The 18,168-nt window shown below is 41.9% G+C and overlaps 2 protein-coding genes across 2 annotated transcripts; one reads left to right on the forward strand and one right to left on the reverse strand.

Moving 5' to 3' along the window:
- The first annotated feature begins 1,885 nt into the window (after nucleotides 1-1,885).
- Nucleotides 1,886-2,749, forward strand: LOC116832164 (olfactory receptor 10A7-like). The gene has a single exon (XM_032792693.2). It carries the CDS (start codon nucleotides 1,886-1,888, stop codon nucleotides 2,747-2,749), a length of 864 nt encoding a protein of 287 aa, XP_032648584.2.
- Nucleotides 2,750-10,584: 7,835 nt separating this feature from the next.
- LOC116832165 (olfactory receptor 5V1-like) lies at nucleotides 10,585-11,523 on the reverse strand. Its single transcript, XM_032792694.1, has one exon. It carries the CDS (start codon nucleotides 11,521-11,523, stop codon nucleotides 10,585-10,587), a length of 939 nt encoding a protein of 312 aa, XP_032648585.1.
- Nucleotides 11,524-18,168: the final 6,645 nt, after the last annotated feature.

An 18,168-nucleotide genomic window follows, 5' to 3' on the forward strand; every position in this document is an offset into this window, starting at 1 on the left:
TTCGGTACTTCATACAAGGCAAGCCAAGCGGGATGTCTGGACCCTGGCTGTTTGCTGAGATAATGGAAGCAAGTGAAGCAAACAATGACTGAAGGCAGAGAGTGCAACAAATATTCTGGTTTCCAAAATGTTGACTGAACAGGGGTCAGATCAGAGATATGAGAACATCCAGATCAGCCTTAAAGGTAAAGCATCCTTTACCCACTCTTTCTTTTTGAAATCAGATGGCAAAATGCAAAGACAAACTTTCAAAGACTCATAATTTCCGAGACCTGAATGCCACTATGATCATCTGACCTCCTGTGTAAACACAGACCATAGAACTTCTGCAAAATAATTCCTGGTAGAACTGGAGAAAGGTCTATTAGAAAAATATCCAGTTGAAACTGAAAATTGCCAGTGATGGAGAGTCCACCACAAAACTTGGTAAGTTTCTGTAAATAGTTAATTGCCCTCCCTGTTAAAAATGTGCGCCTTATATCAGAGGTCAGCAACTTTTCAGAAGCGGTGTGCCGAGTATTCATTTATTCACTCTAAGTTAATGTTTTGCATGTCAATAGTACATTTTCACATTTTTTAGAAGGTCTCTGTTACGTGCCTAAGTGCTCTGCAGGGACGAGACACACACACACACACAGTGAGTGATATGGCTTTTAATGAAGGTAAAGAAAACACACCCGCAACGGGGACTCAACACATTGCTAATTCAAAGCAGGGAACGAGTCCAAAACAGCAAGACAGGTCCTACTAAATATAACTTTATGCTAATAGCATGTAAAACAACTCATACATAGGCATGTGGGAGCTTTCCCACAACTGAACTATCTTTAATGGCAAAGGGCCAGGCTTTTCTAAACACACCGGCTTCCCAGGCTGGGCAGTTCTAACCAGCTGCACAAAGCATTTGCTAGCACAAAACACCCTTTAATAACCCGTCCCGGAGAAGGCGAACAGCCTTAGCTAAACCACCGTGACAAAATCTTCCGCAGTCCCTTACAGTCTCTTTCTATAAGTCTATAATATATAACTAAACTATTGTTGTATGTCAAGTAAATAAGGTTTTTAAAATGTTTAAGAAGCTTCATTTAAAATTAAATTAAAATGCAGAGTCCCCTGGACCAGTGGCCAGGACCTGAGTAGCGTGAGTGCCACTGAAAATCAGCTCGCTTGCCGCCTTTGGCATGCGTGCCATAGGTTGCCTACCCCTGCCTTATATCCATTCTGAATTTATCTAGCCTCAACTTCCAACCACTGGATCATTTTCTGCTTGCTAGACTCAAGTGACCATTACCAAATATTTGTTCCCTATATAAGCACTTAGGGCCAGATTTGTAAAGACATTTAGGTGCTGAGTAGGTTTTCAAAATAGCCTAGGGGCCTAAAATTCATTAAAGTCAATGGGAAACAGATACCAAAATGCTTTTGAACATTCCATTAAACATCCAAATACTCTTTACAAATCTAACCCTTAGGCCCTGATCCACAAAGAGACTTGGACATTACAACAATCATTGTTGCAACACCTAACGTTTAAGTGCCTTGAAAATCAAGGAATTCACAAACGCTGGGTTAGTTGCTATGGGTATATCTACACTGTACTGGAAACCTAGCCAAAGAGGGACATTTTTCATCTCAAGAGGTAGAATATAAAAGCAGAACTTTTAAACATTCATAGCACCGGCCAGGTCTTTGATTAAAGAAGCAACCTGTCTGATTTCGTTTTCTTTGAAATAGGGCACCAGAATATGAAAAATCTGCTCCAAATTGAGGCAACTCAGTTCCCTGGCAGTGAAGTTTTGAATATTTCTATAATGAGGTGTAAGGATGCTCACTAAAATAAAACATGATCTGCAAATTCTATTCTGATTTGCTCTGTGATTCTTAGATGCAACCAATGGCAAACAGAAAATGGAGAAATCAAACATCCATCACAGAATTCATCCTCCTGGGATTTGGAAATCATCCTGAACTGCAGATTTTTCTCTTCCTGCTGTTCTTAGTGATCTATGTTGTGACCATGGCTGGGAACATCCTCATCATGGTGCTAGTTGTGACTGATCAGCACCTTCACACCTCCATGTACTTCTTCCTGGGGAATCTGTCCTGCTTGGAGATCTGCTACACCTCCACCATCCTACCGAGGATGCTGGCCAGTTTCCTGACTGGGGACAGAACCATTTCTGTAACTGGTTGCCTAATACAATTATATTTCTTTGGTTCTCTAGTTGACACAGAATGTTACCTCCTAGCTGCAATGTCTTATGATCGGTATTTAGCAATATGCAAACCACTGCACTATGGAACCCGTATGAATAACAGGTTCTGCTTCCAGCTAGCAGCTGGCTCTTGGGTAAGTGCATTTTTGGCTGTTATCATTGTCATAATTTTAATGTCACGGTTAATTTTCTGTGGCCCTAATGAAATTGACCATTTCTTTTGTGATCTCACCCCAATGATAAAACTGTCCTGCAGTGATACCCATAAGATGGAATTTGTGACCTTTTGGGGCTCTGTTTTATTTACTTTACCTCCATTTCTGTTGACCATGACATCCTACGTTTATATCATAATTGCCATCCTGAGAATCCCTTCCACCACTGGGAGACAAAAGACCTTTTCTATCTGCTCCTCCCACCTCATTGTGGTGACCATTTTCTATGGGACCCTGATGATTGTCTATATCTTACCAAAAACTGAGAAGCTGAGGGAGCTCAACAAAGTGTTCTCCCTATTTGCTACACAGTCCTGACGCCCCTGCTCAATCTCCTGATCTACAGCCTGAGAAACAAAGATGTCCAGTTGGCCTTCAGAAAAGCTGTCAGGAAATATGTGGCTTTCATGAATGAATGGACTGAAGGTGAAATGACATGGAGATGCTGTAATCTCAGCCCCTTCACCCAAGAAGCAGAATCTTGCACACCAGTTTGTCAGAGGCGTGCGTTGTAACTTGCTCAGAGTGGGTCACAGGTGATAAGGGTTATCTAAACCTGTGTGTAGAAAGGAGAGTTGGAGGGGAAAAAATGGCACCTACTGATTTACTTGAAGTAACCTATGGACTTAGAGGTTTTCATGATTTCTGGGATGGTCACCAAAGGCCAGACCCACCAAGGGACTTAGGCACCTAAACTTCATATTTAGGCACTGCTGTGATCCACAACCTCCCCCCATACACACACTTAGCTGCCACTTAACCCTCAATTCACTAGACACCAAACTGTTTGTTGTAAGTTCCCTAAGAATCTAACTTTCTGTTTCTGAGAATAAACCCAAGGGAAGGGGAAATGAACTAGGGTCTCCTCCTACACCTGGGGTGAGGTCCCTAGCCACGGGGACTACAAGTTTTAAAGGAGAGCTCTTCTCCCTCTAGCTGTTTTGTGTTTCCAGTTCATAGCTCGCCAGTGGAGAAATGCACCTCCCTGAAGCCCAGATTTTGGTGCCGATCTCTCTGAGGGGCATGGCTTAGTATGCACTCCTCATGTCAGCATCTGGTCTTGGCTAGATTAAGCAACTCCCAACCTAAGTGCTGGGTTTTGTGGATTCCATTCTCAGGCCCCTAGCTCTCCCTATGCATCTCATGTTGCGGCCCAGGGGCTGCTTGTTGCCCACTGGCAGAAGACACAGGGTGAATAATGGTTGAGGTATCCTCTGGGTCTACTCTCCACAAACTAGTTCAGCAAAGGGCGCCATGGAAGGTGGCAACAGAAAGCCCATGTCACGCTGGTCATCATCAGCATTGTGAGATGTACTGATAATATGTGAAGAATTATGAAAATTATGTTCTTTATTTATGGCTTGTGAGTTGGGGCCGGTCACCAGAAGTCAATAAACAGTCTGAATATATGTAGTAAATTGAGTATTGTATGGGTCACAATGGACTCCCATTTTTACAGTTCAGTGAATTAGCAATGAAGGGATTGTAACATCTTCTGAGAGAGGGAGGTTTATAAACCAGCAGGAGAGAGATGGCAATAAATTTTTGGACTCACTCCGTGTCCTTCACCTACAGAATATGTTTAAAGTAAATGCTGGTAGGAGAACCACTTTGGCTGAGCTAAACTTCATAGACAGGAGGATATCATGTTATAGCTAAGTTGAGACTCTTATGTGTTTTGATGTTTTATTGTCTATGTAACCCTTTCTTTTTAATACTTCTTCTGGCTACCATTTGAATCTCAGATCTTCCTTAAATAAATTTCTATTTGCTTTCCCTCTGATCCAAGTGCTGTGTGTTAAAAGCAGAGCTGAGGTGTCCCGTTCCTTCAGGAATAGAAGATTTCTCAAAAGGAAATCGATAACACAGCACCCGTAATCTATGGCATCACAACCTGGTTCATCATAATAACTGGATCTTCTTGCTATCCACAAACATGATCAAATAGCCACCCCACGAACTCCACACACCTTTACAATGTTGATGTGATTGAAGAGGTGCAGGCTTCAAACCGCAAACCCAGGTTAGATATTATCAAAATTATCTCTAGTAATAACTTTTAATAAATTATCCTCAGTAAGAGCTAGGCTCTATAAATAGACTGTGAATTTCCTCTATGTTTTTTTCGGGTCATCTCTCCACTAACGTCAGGCCCACAGAATTCCCATTGGTGCTCTAGGCAGAGGAAAACTCTTTGAGATGTTTTCAAAACCAATCCAATCTTCCAAAACCTCAAGGTCCCCGAAACCCTTCACATTCCAGAGACCCTGACCCTCGGATCACTGCCTCACCCCTGTATTCAGAGTTTGTGTAAAATCAATATCAATAGGATTAGTGGAAATTGGATGCTGATTGGAAATTTTCTAATGGAACAACATTCCATCAGGAATGTGTTTGATTCATTAAACTCAAAGCTTTCCATTGGAACAGTGTTCTTTTCAGTGAAATTTAGCTTTGTGAATACATATAATTTTAACAATAAATTTAAAAAGAAATAAAATTATATAGACTTACAGATAATAATATAAATGAAAAGGATATAAAATCAAAATAATAAACATTCTAAAATTATAAAAGAAATAGAAGTAAAAATACAATATAAAAAAGTAAAATAAACTAAATCAAAAGGACATAAAGTAAGAAAAAACACTATAAAATTATAAAATAAAAATAAAATTAACTGTAAAAACATAAAAATAAAACAAAACCAAAGATTATAGCATCAAAGTAATAAATATAAAATGTAATAAAAATAATATAATGATATTTAAAACAAAATGCATACAAGAAAATATTTGTAAATGGAAAATTAAAAAATATATATATTTAAAATAGAAATAGTAACAAATAGAAGTGAAATGCGCTGGATGAGAGTCCCTGGGGACCTGTGCTCCTCCATCACACGTCAGGTGACCAATGCCAGGTGCTTCAGAGGGAATGAAGAGAACAGGTCAATTATTGAGTGATCCATCCTCTATCATTCAGAGGCAGTCAGGGGTTTATGGAAATCCAGAGCATGGAGTTGTATTCCTGCCCATCCTGGCGAATAGCCATTGATGGACATATCCTGCATGAATGTATCTAGTTCTTTTTTTAACCTTGTTATAGTCTTGGCCTTCACAACATCCTCTGGCGAGGAGTTCCACAGATTGATTGTGAATTTTGTGAAAAATACTTCATTTTATTTGTTTTAAACCTGCTGCCTATTAATTTCATTTAGTGACCCCTAGCTCTTGTGAAACGTGAAGGGGTGAATAACACTTCCTTATTCACTTTTGCTACATTTTCATGATTTTATAGAACTCCTCCTTAGTCATCTCTGTTTTCTAAACTGATTAGTCCCAGTCTTTTCAATCTTTCCTCATGTGGAAGCTGTTCCATACCTTTAATTATCTTTGTTGCTCTTCTCCGCACCTTCTACAATACTAATATTTATTTTTTTCAGATGGGTGACCAAAACTGCATTCGGTATTCAAGGTGTGGGTGTACCATGGATTTGTATAGTGGTATTATGATATTTTATGTCTCATTATCTACCCCTTTCTTAATCATTCCCAACTTTTTGTTAGCTTTTTTGACTACCGCTACACATTGAGTGGATGTTTTCAAAGAACTATCCACAATGACTCCAAGATCTCTTTCTTGTGTGGTAACAGCTAATTTAGACCCCATCATTTTGTATGTATAGCTGGGATTATGTTTTCCAATGTGCATTACTTGTCACTTATCAACACTGAATTTCATTGGACATTTTGTTGCCCAGTCACCCAGCTTTTTGAGATCCTTTGGTAGCTCCTCACAGTCTGCCTGGGACTTAACTATCTTGAGTAGTTTTGTATTATCTGAAAATTTTGCCACCTCACTTTTTACCTCTTTTTTTCAGATCATTTATAAATACTTTGAACCACACTGGTCCCAGTACAGACCCCTGGGGGACACCATTATTTACTTCTCTCCATTCTGAAAACTGACCATTTATTCCTACCCTTTGTTTCCTATCTTTAACACAATTACTGATCCATGAGAGGACCTTCCTTCTTAGCCCATGACATCTTACTTTGCTTAAGAGCCTTGGGTGAGGGACCTTGTGCCATATTGAGTCTTCCCCAACAAATCATGTTCAACTCTGTGTCTGACAAGTCTGTTCTTACTATAGTTTCAACCAATTTTTCTGGTACTGAAGTTTGGCTTACAGGCCTGTAATTGCCAGGATCACCTCTGGAGCCCTTTTTAAAAATTGGCATTATATTTGCTATCCTCCAGTCATCTGGTACAGAAGCTGATTTAAATGATAAGTTACAGACTACAGTTAGTTTGACACTGCAACCTGGGACAGTTCCTCTGATTTGTCACTTAAGGTATGGGATTCTCCCTCCCATCCTCTGCAGTGATGACCAATGCAAAGGATTTATTTAGTTTCTCCACAGCAGCCTTATCTTCCTGGAGTGCTCCTTTAGCACCTCAGTCATCCATCCAATGGTCCCACTGGTTGTTGGGCAGTCTTCCTGCCTATGATGTACTTAATTTTTTTTTTGGCTGTTAGTTTTTGTGTCCTTAGCTAGTTGGCAATCAGTTAGTCCCTGATTATGTGAGTAAGAACAGCCTAGGCAAACATCTGAACAAAAGAATGCTGGATGCCACCTCAGAGGCCCATCTCCAGCCATGGCCATCCCTGATGCTTCAGAGAAAGGAGACAAATAAACACCTCTCCTAATATACATTGCTGGTGGGTGATCCCCTTCCTGACCCAAAACCCTGAAGCATGAACTTTAGGAACCTAAGATATAAACCAGAAGTGAGCCCCATGGCTACTGAGCTCTTCCCCCACACCATCACAAGAAATACACTCATACATTTATCCATCTCTCTCTGAAAACTAATTAAGTTGTGTCCCCCTACAGCTCCTGTTCGAAGGCTGTTCCAAAACAGCACCCCTCTGACAGTGAGAAACCTTCTTTTCATTTACAGCCTGAATTTGTTCATGGCCATTTATATCCACTTTTTTTTGTTCCAACAAAGAGACAGAATTAGGAAGAGGAGCTCTGGCATAACTTTTATCCCAGCACTTAGGAGTCTTATCTGGGATGAGGGAGACCCCCGCTTCAAGTGTCTGATGAGGATAAATCATTTAAACAGGTATCTGTCCCCGCCCATGTGTGTTCCTGACCCCTGGGGTCATGGGATGTCCTGATGTGGGTCTCTCTCTCAATCTCTCCCGTTGAAGCCTGGGACCCTTTGTGAATCTAACCCCAACTGGGGATCAAATCTATTGGTTCTGTCATAATGTTGCATATGGGTCACAAATATGCATGCCAATATCAGGTCAGACTGTCATAAGTCAGCACACACGCCCAAAACTGATGATATACTATCATTTGGTTTAACCAGGCCAGCAATAAATATGTGCTCACCATGAAGCCCCAGAAAATCCTCTTAGACAGGCGGTTTCTATTAGCACCCAGATAAAATGGACTTCTGTGATGAAAGGTTATTAATACCAAAATCATCACACATTATGTCACTTACCCCCAGGAGGGGGTGGCAGGCAGCTCTGTGTACTGCCGCCTCTGCAGCTCCCATTGGCTGCAGTCCCCAGCCAATGGGAATTGTGTTGCTAGCACTCAGGGCACAGGGGCACAGTGCGCAGAGCTGCCTGCTGCACCCAGTCTAGGAGCAGCCAGGACAGGTTACTGCTTGCGGGGAACCACTCGAGGTAAGTGGTCCCTGGATCCGACATCCCATACCCCTTCCCATGCCCCAATCCCCTGCCCCGAGCCCCCTCCTGCACCCAAACTCCCTTCCAGAGCCCATGCCCCAAACCCCCTCACGGGCCCAGCCCCCTGCCAGCACCCTCCAACCAGACTATAAACTGGAAGTTCAATGAAAATCATAAATGCGGGTTTATAGAGCTTTCCAATTGGTGAAGTGCCAGATAAAACAGCTTTTACTGTACATCCTTTTGGTCTAGAGTTAATGAAGTATAATGCACATCACCAAGTTGATCACTCAAGACAATAGCACTAACATGTCCCTTTAATCTATACCTACACGTGAATTTGCTCAAATGTACCACAAGCTTTTAGCATTTATTTGGTCTTCATACACGAGTGAATTACCCTATTTCTCCAGATTGAACCTGAGCCTGAGCTTCTCTGCCAGGGTCACAGGCTCCAGTAGAGCTATAGCTGATTTACATATTCTGGGGATCTGGCCAATTGACTTCAAAGGATCAATGCTGATTTAGAGCAGTAGAAGACTTGGCCCGAAGTGTCAGTCATCTACCTGAGCTGAGAATGTCCCAAATATGGATCGATGCTGATTTAGAGCAGTTGAAGACTTGGCCCGAAATGTCAGTCATCTACCTGAGCTGAGAATGTCCCAAATACTGTTCAAGGCTAATTCCCTACTCTGGCACTTCAAGTGCAGAAGGTGGGGCCCTCAAGAATTCTAAAATTAATACTGGCCACTCCACACTTATATTAAACTCCCAAGGTTACAGCTTCTTTCTGACCTTGGATTGGTTGATTCTGCCACTACCCAAGTGCAGAACCCCTTTGAAAGCCCAGGAAGGCCAACTTTGGGAATTCCTTCCTGTTTGGTACCCTTAAGCCCTTTCACACACACCCATTCAAGGAAGAGCTGAGAAAGAAAAAAAAAAAGGAAATCAGCTGTTGCCACCAGCTAATTAAACAACATGTGCACAAACCTAAGACACAAAAATTCAATTCTGTCCTTAAAAAAGGTAAGTTTTATTTTTTTTTTAAAAGGAAAGAAAATACATCTGGGAATTCAGCTATTGCTTGATTTTAAAAGAGCAATTACAAGGATTAAGCACCAAGAATAGCTTTCTTGAGGTCTAGCTTAAAATTTTACAAGCAAACCAAAAACACTGTGGTTAGTATAGTAAGTAGAGACCCTGAGACATAAACCTTGGTATCAAAGGCCTGGTATGAGGCTTGAGGCCTGAACTAAAGTAATGGTCAAGACTTTGCTAACATAAAGCAAAGTTAAGCTGTGAGCAAGAGGCAGGCCCTGATCACAGAAGCTGGCAAGAAAAGGGCTGATGTTGCATAAACATATATCCACATAGTGTATTGAAGCATAAACACGGTACCAGGACACACTAATACTGTACATTCCACACAGATAACAAGGAACTGGCTGACCCATCCCAATGACAGGTGCAAAAGGGTAATATGATGGATAGAGTTGTTTTGTTTGAAACAACATGTACAAGGTGAGAGGCGGCACCTTACTACGTAGAGGGGTTGTACCTTGCTACGTAGAGGGGTTGCACCTCAATATGTCAGGAATGACGTGTAATTTGTTTGTACCTGTGTATAAGAATGCATCCCTGGGGCGGCGTCTTTGTCCAGCCGAGGGGGCAGTGGAAAGTCCCGCTACTGACTGAGCTGAGTCCATTGTCAGGAAGCACATATTTACTGGCTAGCTGCACCTTAGCAGCACCTTGGACTATGTTTGCCGGGGAGCTGGAAACTGTTTCTCTTCAACAATAAACCTGGCCGACGTGCCTTCGTACCTTACTAGAGTCTGTGGTCAATGGGAGTTCCTTTCGGGTCTGCTGTGTCAGCTATCTTCGAAGAGCTGGGACAGCACACAGAGGGAACACACGCATGCAGCCGAGTGATATCAACATTGAACAGAGCAGAGCACCACACCGGTAGGCATCTGTCAACAGTTAGCACACAGAGGAATCCACAAGCCATCAAGAAATAAAATGGATAAAACTAATCATGTCTTCCTAGACATTTCCTAATCGACTTACATATCTGGTGTTTAAATGAGTAGTTTCTAGGTATGATACTAATGATTTTTTCATACCTGGCCCAAGTTTTTCACAGCATAAATCTGCCCGGTCCGCTTCTCTCCAGGAGAATTACAACAGACAGACAATAGGTGAGTTGTTATTCAATTTTAAAAAGTTCTAGCCTTCCCATTGGATCTTTTGGCCAGGTGACCACTCACTTCCTTTTACCTATGCATAGCAGTGAGACTTCTTAATCCTTTATGGGTAAAGCAATTAGAGAATAGCTTCTAAGAGGGATTTTTTAGCTACTGGTTGGCTGGGTAAGGGAACTCCCACCACCCCTCATTTATCACAACACTAATTATCCACAGTTCTATGTTCAACATTACTTGAGAAACTTGAATTTTCCCAATAAATTCCTCAGAGCTGTTTTCACTTCCTTGTTTTTCAGGCTGTAGATGATGGGGTTTAGCATGGGAGTCAAGATGCTGTACTGGATGGAGACCATTTCATCCACAGCCACAGAGGAGACTGATCTGGACTTTGTGTACTGGATGAAAGCTGCCACGTACAACAAACCAACCACAATCAGGTGGGAGCTGCATGTGGAGAAGGCTTTTCGCTTGCTCTGCACAGAGGGCATCCTCAGGATGGTGGAGATGATGTGAATGTAGGAGATCAGGGTGAGGAGGAAGGAGATCGCTCCAAGTATCACAGCAGAAGCGAGAAGCACCACTTGATTGGTGAAGGTATCAGTGCAGGACAGTTGTAATAGGGGAGGGAGCTCGCAGCTGAAATGGCGGATTTGATTGGGCCCACAGAAATCTAACTTGAAGGTGAAAATCGTGTTAAGCAGGGCATATAAAAACCCTACGGTCCATGCCCCACTCACCAGCTGAACACAGATCTCTTTGCTCATCATCTCCATGTAATACAATGGGTCACAGATGGCAGCGTAGCGGTCATAAGCCATTGCTGAAAGAATGAAAACTTCTGTACCAGCTAAGAGGATAAAGAAGAACATCTGGGTAACGCAGCCATTGACCGAAATAATTTTGTGCTTTGCTAGGAAGTTCATCAACATTGTAGGCACTGTGATGGAGGAATAGCAGATATCAACAAAAGATAAATGGAAGAGGAAGAAATACATAGGGGTGTGAAGGTGAGAATCAGCTCTTATCACCAGCATGATCAATAAATTCCCAACCAGAGTAACCAGGTAAATAACTAAAAACATCAAGAAAAGGAAAGTCTGCACCTGTGGATCACTGGAAAGTCCCAGCAGAATAAATTCAGTCACTTTGGTTTGATTTTCCATTGGCATTTATTTAGAATATCTTTGATCTGGAAGACCAGAAAAAAATTAAATTAACACTTCTCATAAAAGTAAATTGCAATAACATGTGCACATCCTCAGACAAGTAGCATGCATGTAAGGAGAGCCCTATTCCCGCCTGTAAAAGGTGTGTTTTAAACAGAGTAAATTGAGAGAGCGAGAGAGAGAGAGAGAGGCTGGATGGAATTTGTGTTTTTTAAATTGACAATATGGGCTGGAAGCACAAAAGGACTTGGGCATCTAACTGCCCCTTTCGATGCCTAAATCCCAGCATCAGGTCCCACCAGTGACTAAGGGACAGTCTGCTGCGGGGCTCCCTCAGCCTCTCCTCTTGACCCAGTTCCGCTGTGGATACCTAATAAAAGAGGCAGTGCAGCAGAGTTACTGGAACCTGGGACTTCTGCATCTGGGGTGAGGGTGCTAACCACAAGGCTGTGAGGGCATTCCCACACTTGCTCTTCAATCTGGTCATATGACTTCAACAGAGCTACAACTGAGTTAGACCAGCATGGGGTCTGGAAAATTGACTCCAATGGCGATATGGACAATTTGCAATAGCTAGACAACTGGCCAAATCTATAAAAATAATCTTTCTCTATTACATTTTGTCAGTTATTCTAGACAATTTTATTGAAAACACTCTTTAATATCTGTATTGTATGTTTGGAGTCATATCTATTAAAATCATCAGGATTTTTCAAGAAGAAGAAATGAATGGGGCCAGCAAACATTCTCTCAGCACTGTGACATAAATTTGAAAAGAGGGGCCTGATAGAAATTAATGGGACTGTCGTTCCTAAGTCATTTAAACTCCGACTCAACGGGACTTTTGACTCATTATTCTGCATGTCTGAATATCAGGCTTTACATATAGAAGAGAATCTATCCTGCCCCCACAGACGTCAGTGGTTATTTTAACATTAGTTTTCAATGGAAATGGGAATGAAGCCAATGCTCTCTCCAGTGTCCCATCTATTTTTTCTCCCCATATGACCTTACAGAGAAAATCGCCACGCCTTCATTATCAACTCATGAGACAAATACCTAAGCACAGAGATTGACTTTGTATCAGAACCTGAATATAAACACAGGCAGATTCTGTGTGAAGGGAAATTTCACAGTAGGTAGAAATAAATTGCTGGCCCCTGGCAAAGATCTTTACTGGGAACACTGGTCTTCAATACAGATACAAGTGATCTGGAAAAAATGGTTAAATCACACAAAATGTTTGCATACAATACAAAATTTCTCAAGATAGTTAAGCCCAAACAAACTGCGAAGAGTTACAAGGGGAATCTCACAAAACTGGGTAACTGAGTGACAAATGACAGGTGAAATTCAGTGTTGATGAATGCAGTGTAATGCATATTGGAATACATGATCCCATACATACATAAAAAAATGAATAGATCTAAATGATCTGTTATCCCTTAAGAAGAGAGATCTTGGCCTCATCGTGGATAGTTCTCTAAAAACATCTGCTCAGTGAAAGGGGACATCAAAAAAAACCTAACAGAATGTTGGGAACCATTAAGAAAGGGATAGATAATAAGACAGAAAATATCAGAATGTCACTATACAAATGCACGGTATGTCCACACCTTGAATTATGTGTGCAGTTTGTGACACAGCATGGCCAGAGGGCAGCAGGAGAGTGTTAGAAGGGAGCCTTATTCCCTGTAAGGGGAAGAAAGTTTATTATAGATTAACTAGAGCACCTGAAGCCAATTAGAGCACCTGCAGTCAGTCACAAGATAAAAAACCCTGCTTCAATCAGACAGTGTGGGAGTTGGAGCAGAAAGGATTGGTATTGGAGCAGGGAAAAATTTGAAGGAGTTGGAGCAGAGAACAGTTTGAAGAGAAGCAGAGGAAAGTTTGGAGGAGTGCTGCGGTGGGCTAAGAAATCCAAGACCCTAGGTAAGGGGCACCTGGCTTATGCAGAGAGAGGGCAGGAAGCCCCCCACAAGCTGAAGGGCAGGAGAGGGAAGTAGCCCAGGGGAAGGAACCTCTAGTTCAAGTGATTCTCCACTACCCTCAGGGCCCCTGGGCTGGGACCTGGAGTAGAGAGCAGGACCAGGTCCCTCCCTCTCCACTCCCCTCCTCAAGGACACTAGTGGGGCAATGAATATTCCAATTCAGAGGCAAGAAATGACGCCCTGAACCCCCCCTCAAAGAAGAGAAAGCACGAGACCCATTATAATAGTGTTGGCAATTTGCCACAAGTTGTAGTTGGCCCACCTACAAAAAGATATATTAAAATTGAAGGGCAACATTGGTGTGAAACAGCTTCCATATAAGGAGAGATTAAAATGACATGACAGAGGTCTACAAAATCATGAATGATGTGGAAAAAGTGAATAAGGGAATGTTATATTCCTTCACATACCATACAAACCAGGGGTCACCTACTGAAATTAATAGGCAGCAAGTTTTAAACAAACGTAAGGAAATACCTTTTACAAAACACACAATCAGCTTGTGGAACTCATTACCAGGGGATGTTGGGAAGGCTAAAAGTATAATTGGATTAAAAAAAAATTAGATAAATCCATGGAGGATAGATCCTTCAATGGCTATTAGCCAAGATGGTCAGGGATGCAACCCCATGCTCTGGGTATCCCTAATCTGCTGACTGCTAGAAGCTGGGACTGGACAAGAGGGGAGGGATAACTCAATAAATTGCAATGTTTTGTTGAATCCCTCTGAAACATCTATCATGGACCACTATTGGAAGACAGTAAACTGAATTAGGGGACTATTGGTCTGAACAAGTAGGGCCACTGTTACATTCTTATTAAAACTCTGTGTCTTCTCCTCTCCAGTCGCATAAACCACACACATACCACACTCTCCAAAAAATAAAAATTACAGATAATGTGTAACAAATGAACTTTCTCAGTGCTGCCAAGAGAGACAGAAAGAGATGGGTGATTCAAGTAACAGCTGGGTTCCCAACCATTGTCCCTGTGCTGTATCTTACTCTGTGTGCACACGCAATGTAGCTGTAGCTGTCTCGATCCCAGGATATTCAAAAGATAAGGCAGGTGAGATGATATATTTTATTGGACCAACTTCTGTGAGTGAGAGAGAAGAGCTCTGTGTGGCTCAAAAACTTGTCTGTCTCACCAACAGAAGTTGGTCCAATAAAAGATATCACCTCTCCTACCTCGTCGCTGTGTGAGCAGGTAGAAGTCAATGAGACTCAGTAGACAGACCTGCCCCTAGATAAGGAGGGATAGAATCTGGTTCTTTGGAATGGAAATGATAAACTTTTTTTTTATAAAGGAATAAAAATATGGATCAACTCACCTCCCTTTTTAATGTGGATCATAAACATGGTGAGATCATTCTGACCTGTGCTTTTCTCTTTCTGTTGTCTTAGTCTATCTATCTACTTACTGATTTGTCTGTCTAGTCTCTCTATTTGCCTCCGCAATACAGCACCTCAGCATATCAACTCTTCTTTACCCCAAACACTTACATCTGACAAGGGAGGTTCAGTTAGCACTGGGAGTGGAGCAAAGAACCTGTCCCCATCTGACTCCAGGACTAAGAAGTGATTCTTGAGAGGTGTTTAAATGGTGTCCTGTTCCCCTTGAGACAAGATCTCTGGAGTTCACTCTCTGTAACAAGCTACCAGTAACACCATGCTGGGTCAGTACTTATGCAGTGATTTACCATGCATGACAATGAGAGAATTGAGGCTTGGATTACCAAAGGAGCCTAATGGATTGAGGTATCCAATTTTAGTGACAGGGTCAGATTTTCAAAGCACCCAAGGAGCTAGAAAATCAAATAGCAATTTATTTTCTCTCCCATATGGTACTTTGAAGATGCTAGCCACAATGTAAAAGAAGTAAATAGATGGCATGAGATTGTGGGGAAAAGTTAGGGGATGAAACATTGTTTTCTTGCACCCATCAAAAAGCAGTATTGGTTGACCCAGTACTATTTGCACATTTGACACCTATTTGCCAAATATTTTAGTTAATGGGGGAAGGAGGTGTCAAAATTACAATCCAGCATATGGACCTGTAGCACCCACCCCCAATCCCTTTAGCCTATTAGTTGGCGTACTTGGACGTGGGAGAAACTCATTCACTTCCCACCTCTGCCTGCTGTGAAGAAGAGATCTGAAGTTACATCCCACCCCCAAGTGTTTTAATCTCTGGGCCATAAAGTAATTTAGGGCAAGGCTTTTCTCAGACTCTCCTGCTGAAGCTGTTCACATTGTATAAATCAGCAGCACATCAGCAGCAGGAGATACACATCACACTAATGCAGTAATGGCGACATTAAGATGCTCATCTCTTAGTGATCAGCTAGACATTCTGCCAACCAAACAGAGGCTTTGAAGATGCTGAAATGCCAGTGACACAAGACTGATCACATGTGTGACTTCTTTGCAAAGAGAACCTCCTGCTGCCAACCAGCTACTCAGAGAGATAAAACTATTCACCCATTCAAGGTCATTGCTATCTACATGTGCATCACCAAGTCATTCATTTCCACTTTATAGGCTTTGGTTTTATCATCATAGAGTAAGCAATTTTTCTCAACTTTGGTCAGTAGTCTCTCCAACTAAGGCAATATCATTCTCATATTATATTCAAGATCCACTCTCCAGAGGAGGTTTGGGGAGACCAGAAGGGGGCCAAAACCCTGGAAATTTTGGATGGTGGCAGTGAGATCAGGTCCAAGCTGGTAATAAGCTTGGGGGAGTTTCATGCTAAGCACCCAGATTTTGGACGCTAAGGTCCAGATTTGGGACAGAGGTTTATTACATGCTGAAATGCCAGTGACACAAGACTGATCAGATATGTGACTTCTTTGCAAAGAGAACCTCCTGTTGCCAACCAGCTACTCAGAGAGATAAAACTATTCACCCATTCAAGGTCATTGCTATCTACATGTGCATCACCAGGTCATTCATTTCCACTTTATAGGCTTTGGTTTTATCATCATAGAGTAAGCAATTTTTCTCAGCTTTGGTCAGTAGTCTCTCCAACTAAGGCAATATCATTCTCATATTATATTCAAGATCCATTAAAGATGAATCTTTAAATAGTACATCTCCTCCTTGGGCTTCAGTCATCGGATCGTCTATTATACCATTAAATACCAAAGGGTGAGAGATTGCATACCTGACGCACTCCTGATTCTACTGAAAACCAGACTGTAATACCACACAGGTCAATGTACCATGGTACTGTTCCTCCGTGTGGCGCACTAAGCCCTCAGGCACCCCACACTGGTGAAGCGGTATCCACAGTGCTGGTTGATGCAGTGAGTCAAAACCGGCTGCAAAGTCTATAAACACAGCGGTAACATCCTTTGGTCACTCTATTCATTTTTCAGTAAACCTATCTGTCTATCAAGTCTGGCACATGGGGTTTCCCTTTAGTAATTGTTAAGATTATTTCAGAATCTGTCACTACTGTTGTGGTACAATGGAATCGGCATTTCACACAACAGGTCACTCTGGGTTGTAGAACTTATCTCCCTAGAGGGAGAGGGAGGAGGCCCTTTCCAATAGTTGACTAACACCTTACACTTAGTGTATGTCTACACAATCAGGTACGGGTGTGTTTCCCAGATCACGTAGACATACTCACACTAGCTCTCAGTGAGGTAGATCACTTAAAATCGTAGTGTAGCTATTGAACACCTAAACACCTGTCAGGAATGGTCTAGATAATACTTAGTCCTGCCATGAGTGCAGGGTACTGGACTAGATGACATCTCAAGGTCTTTTCCAGTCCTATGATTCAATAAAGTACAGACATTGGCATGGGCAAAATATGCCAAATACATACCCATTGGGTTCAAGTGGGTTTCTACTCAGTGAAAATAGCCTGCGCTTCCACTCACTGCTGCCTGTGATACTATTTCTACGCTGCTAATTTTGAAATGCTAGCTGGATGAACTGGGACTGACACCTCTTGCTCATAGTGTAGACATAGCCTTAATAGACGTTGAGAGGCAATGCCTTAAAGTCTGTAGTTTTCTGCCCCTGGGGAGGACTGGAACCAGTTTGAACAGGCTGGGTCACACTGTGGGAACCATCCTGACCATTGCATGGACATACTGGAAAATCTGAGCAAGCCAGGAGCATGTAAATCAGACAGATTCTGTTCCTGCAATTTAAGAGCGAAGCCAAATTAATTTAGCTTCTAGTGAAGTATGAGATTAGATGAAATTAAGTATGTGTGCAGGGCTCTGGCAGAGCTGTTCTTCAACCACTACCCAGGAGTTTTCCTGTCTTTTCAAGTTCATCACATCCTCAGCCCAGACCAAGAACTACTCCTTACTCTGTAAGTCATTGATTTCTTCAGTTTTGCTCTTTAAAGAGACGTTGCTTACATAATCAGCCAGACAGTCAGTATCTGCTCAAAGTTCAGCTTCAAAAAGTTTCCAGGTGAGTCATTTGCATCATCTTCACCACCAACAATTTTCTTGAAAATCCACTTTATGCGTATTGTCCCCAAATGGCCTTTGATATCCCCATTATCTGCCAGAGATTGCACGATTCATATCTTCCTCCTAAAGCTCCATGTAATCCTACAAAAGTACATAAATATTTGTATTTTTAATATAATGAATTCCAAAGATGTAAAAGTTAATTCAATAAGA

The sequence above is a fragment of the Chelonoidis abingdonii genome, unplaced genomic scaffold (genome assembly GCF_003597395.2).
Source record: "Chelonoidis abingdonii isolate Lonesome George unplaced genomic scaffold, CheloAbing_2.0 scaffold0617, whole genome shotgun sequence".
In the NCBI taxonomy this organism is placed as follows: domain Eukaryota; kingdom Metazoa; phylum Chordata; order Testudines; family Testudinidae; genus Chelonoidis; species Chelonoidis abingdonii.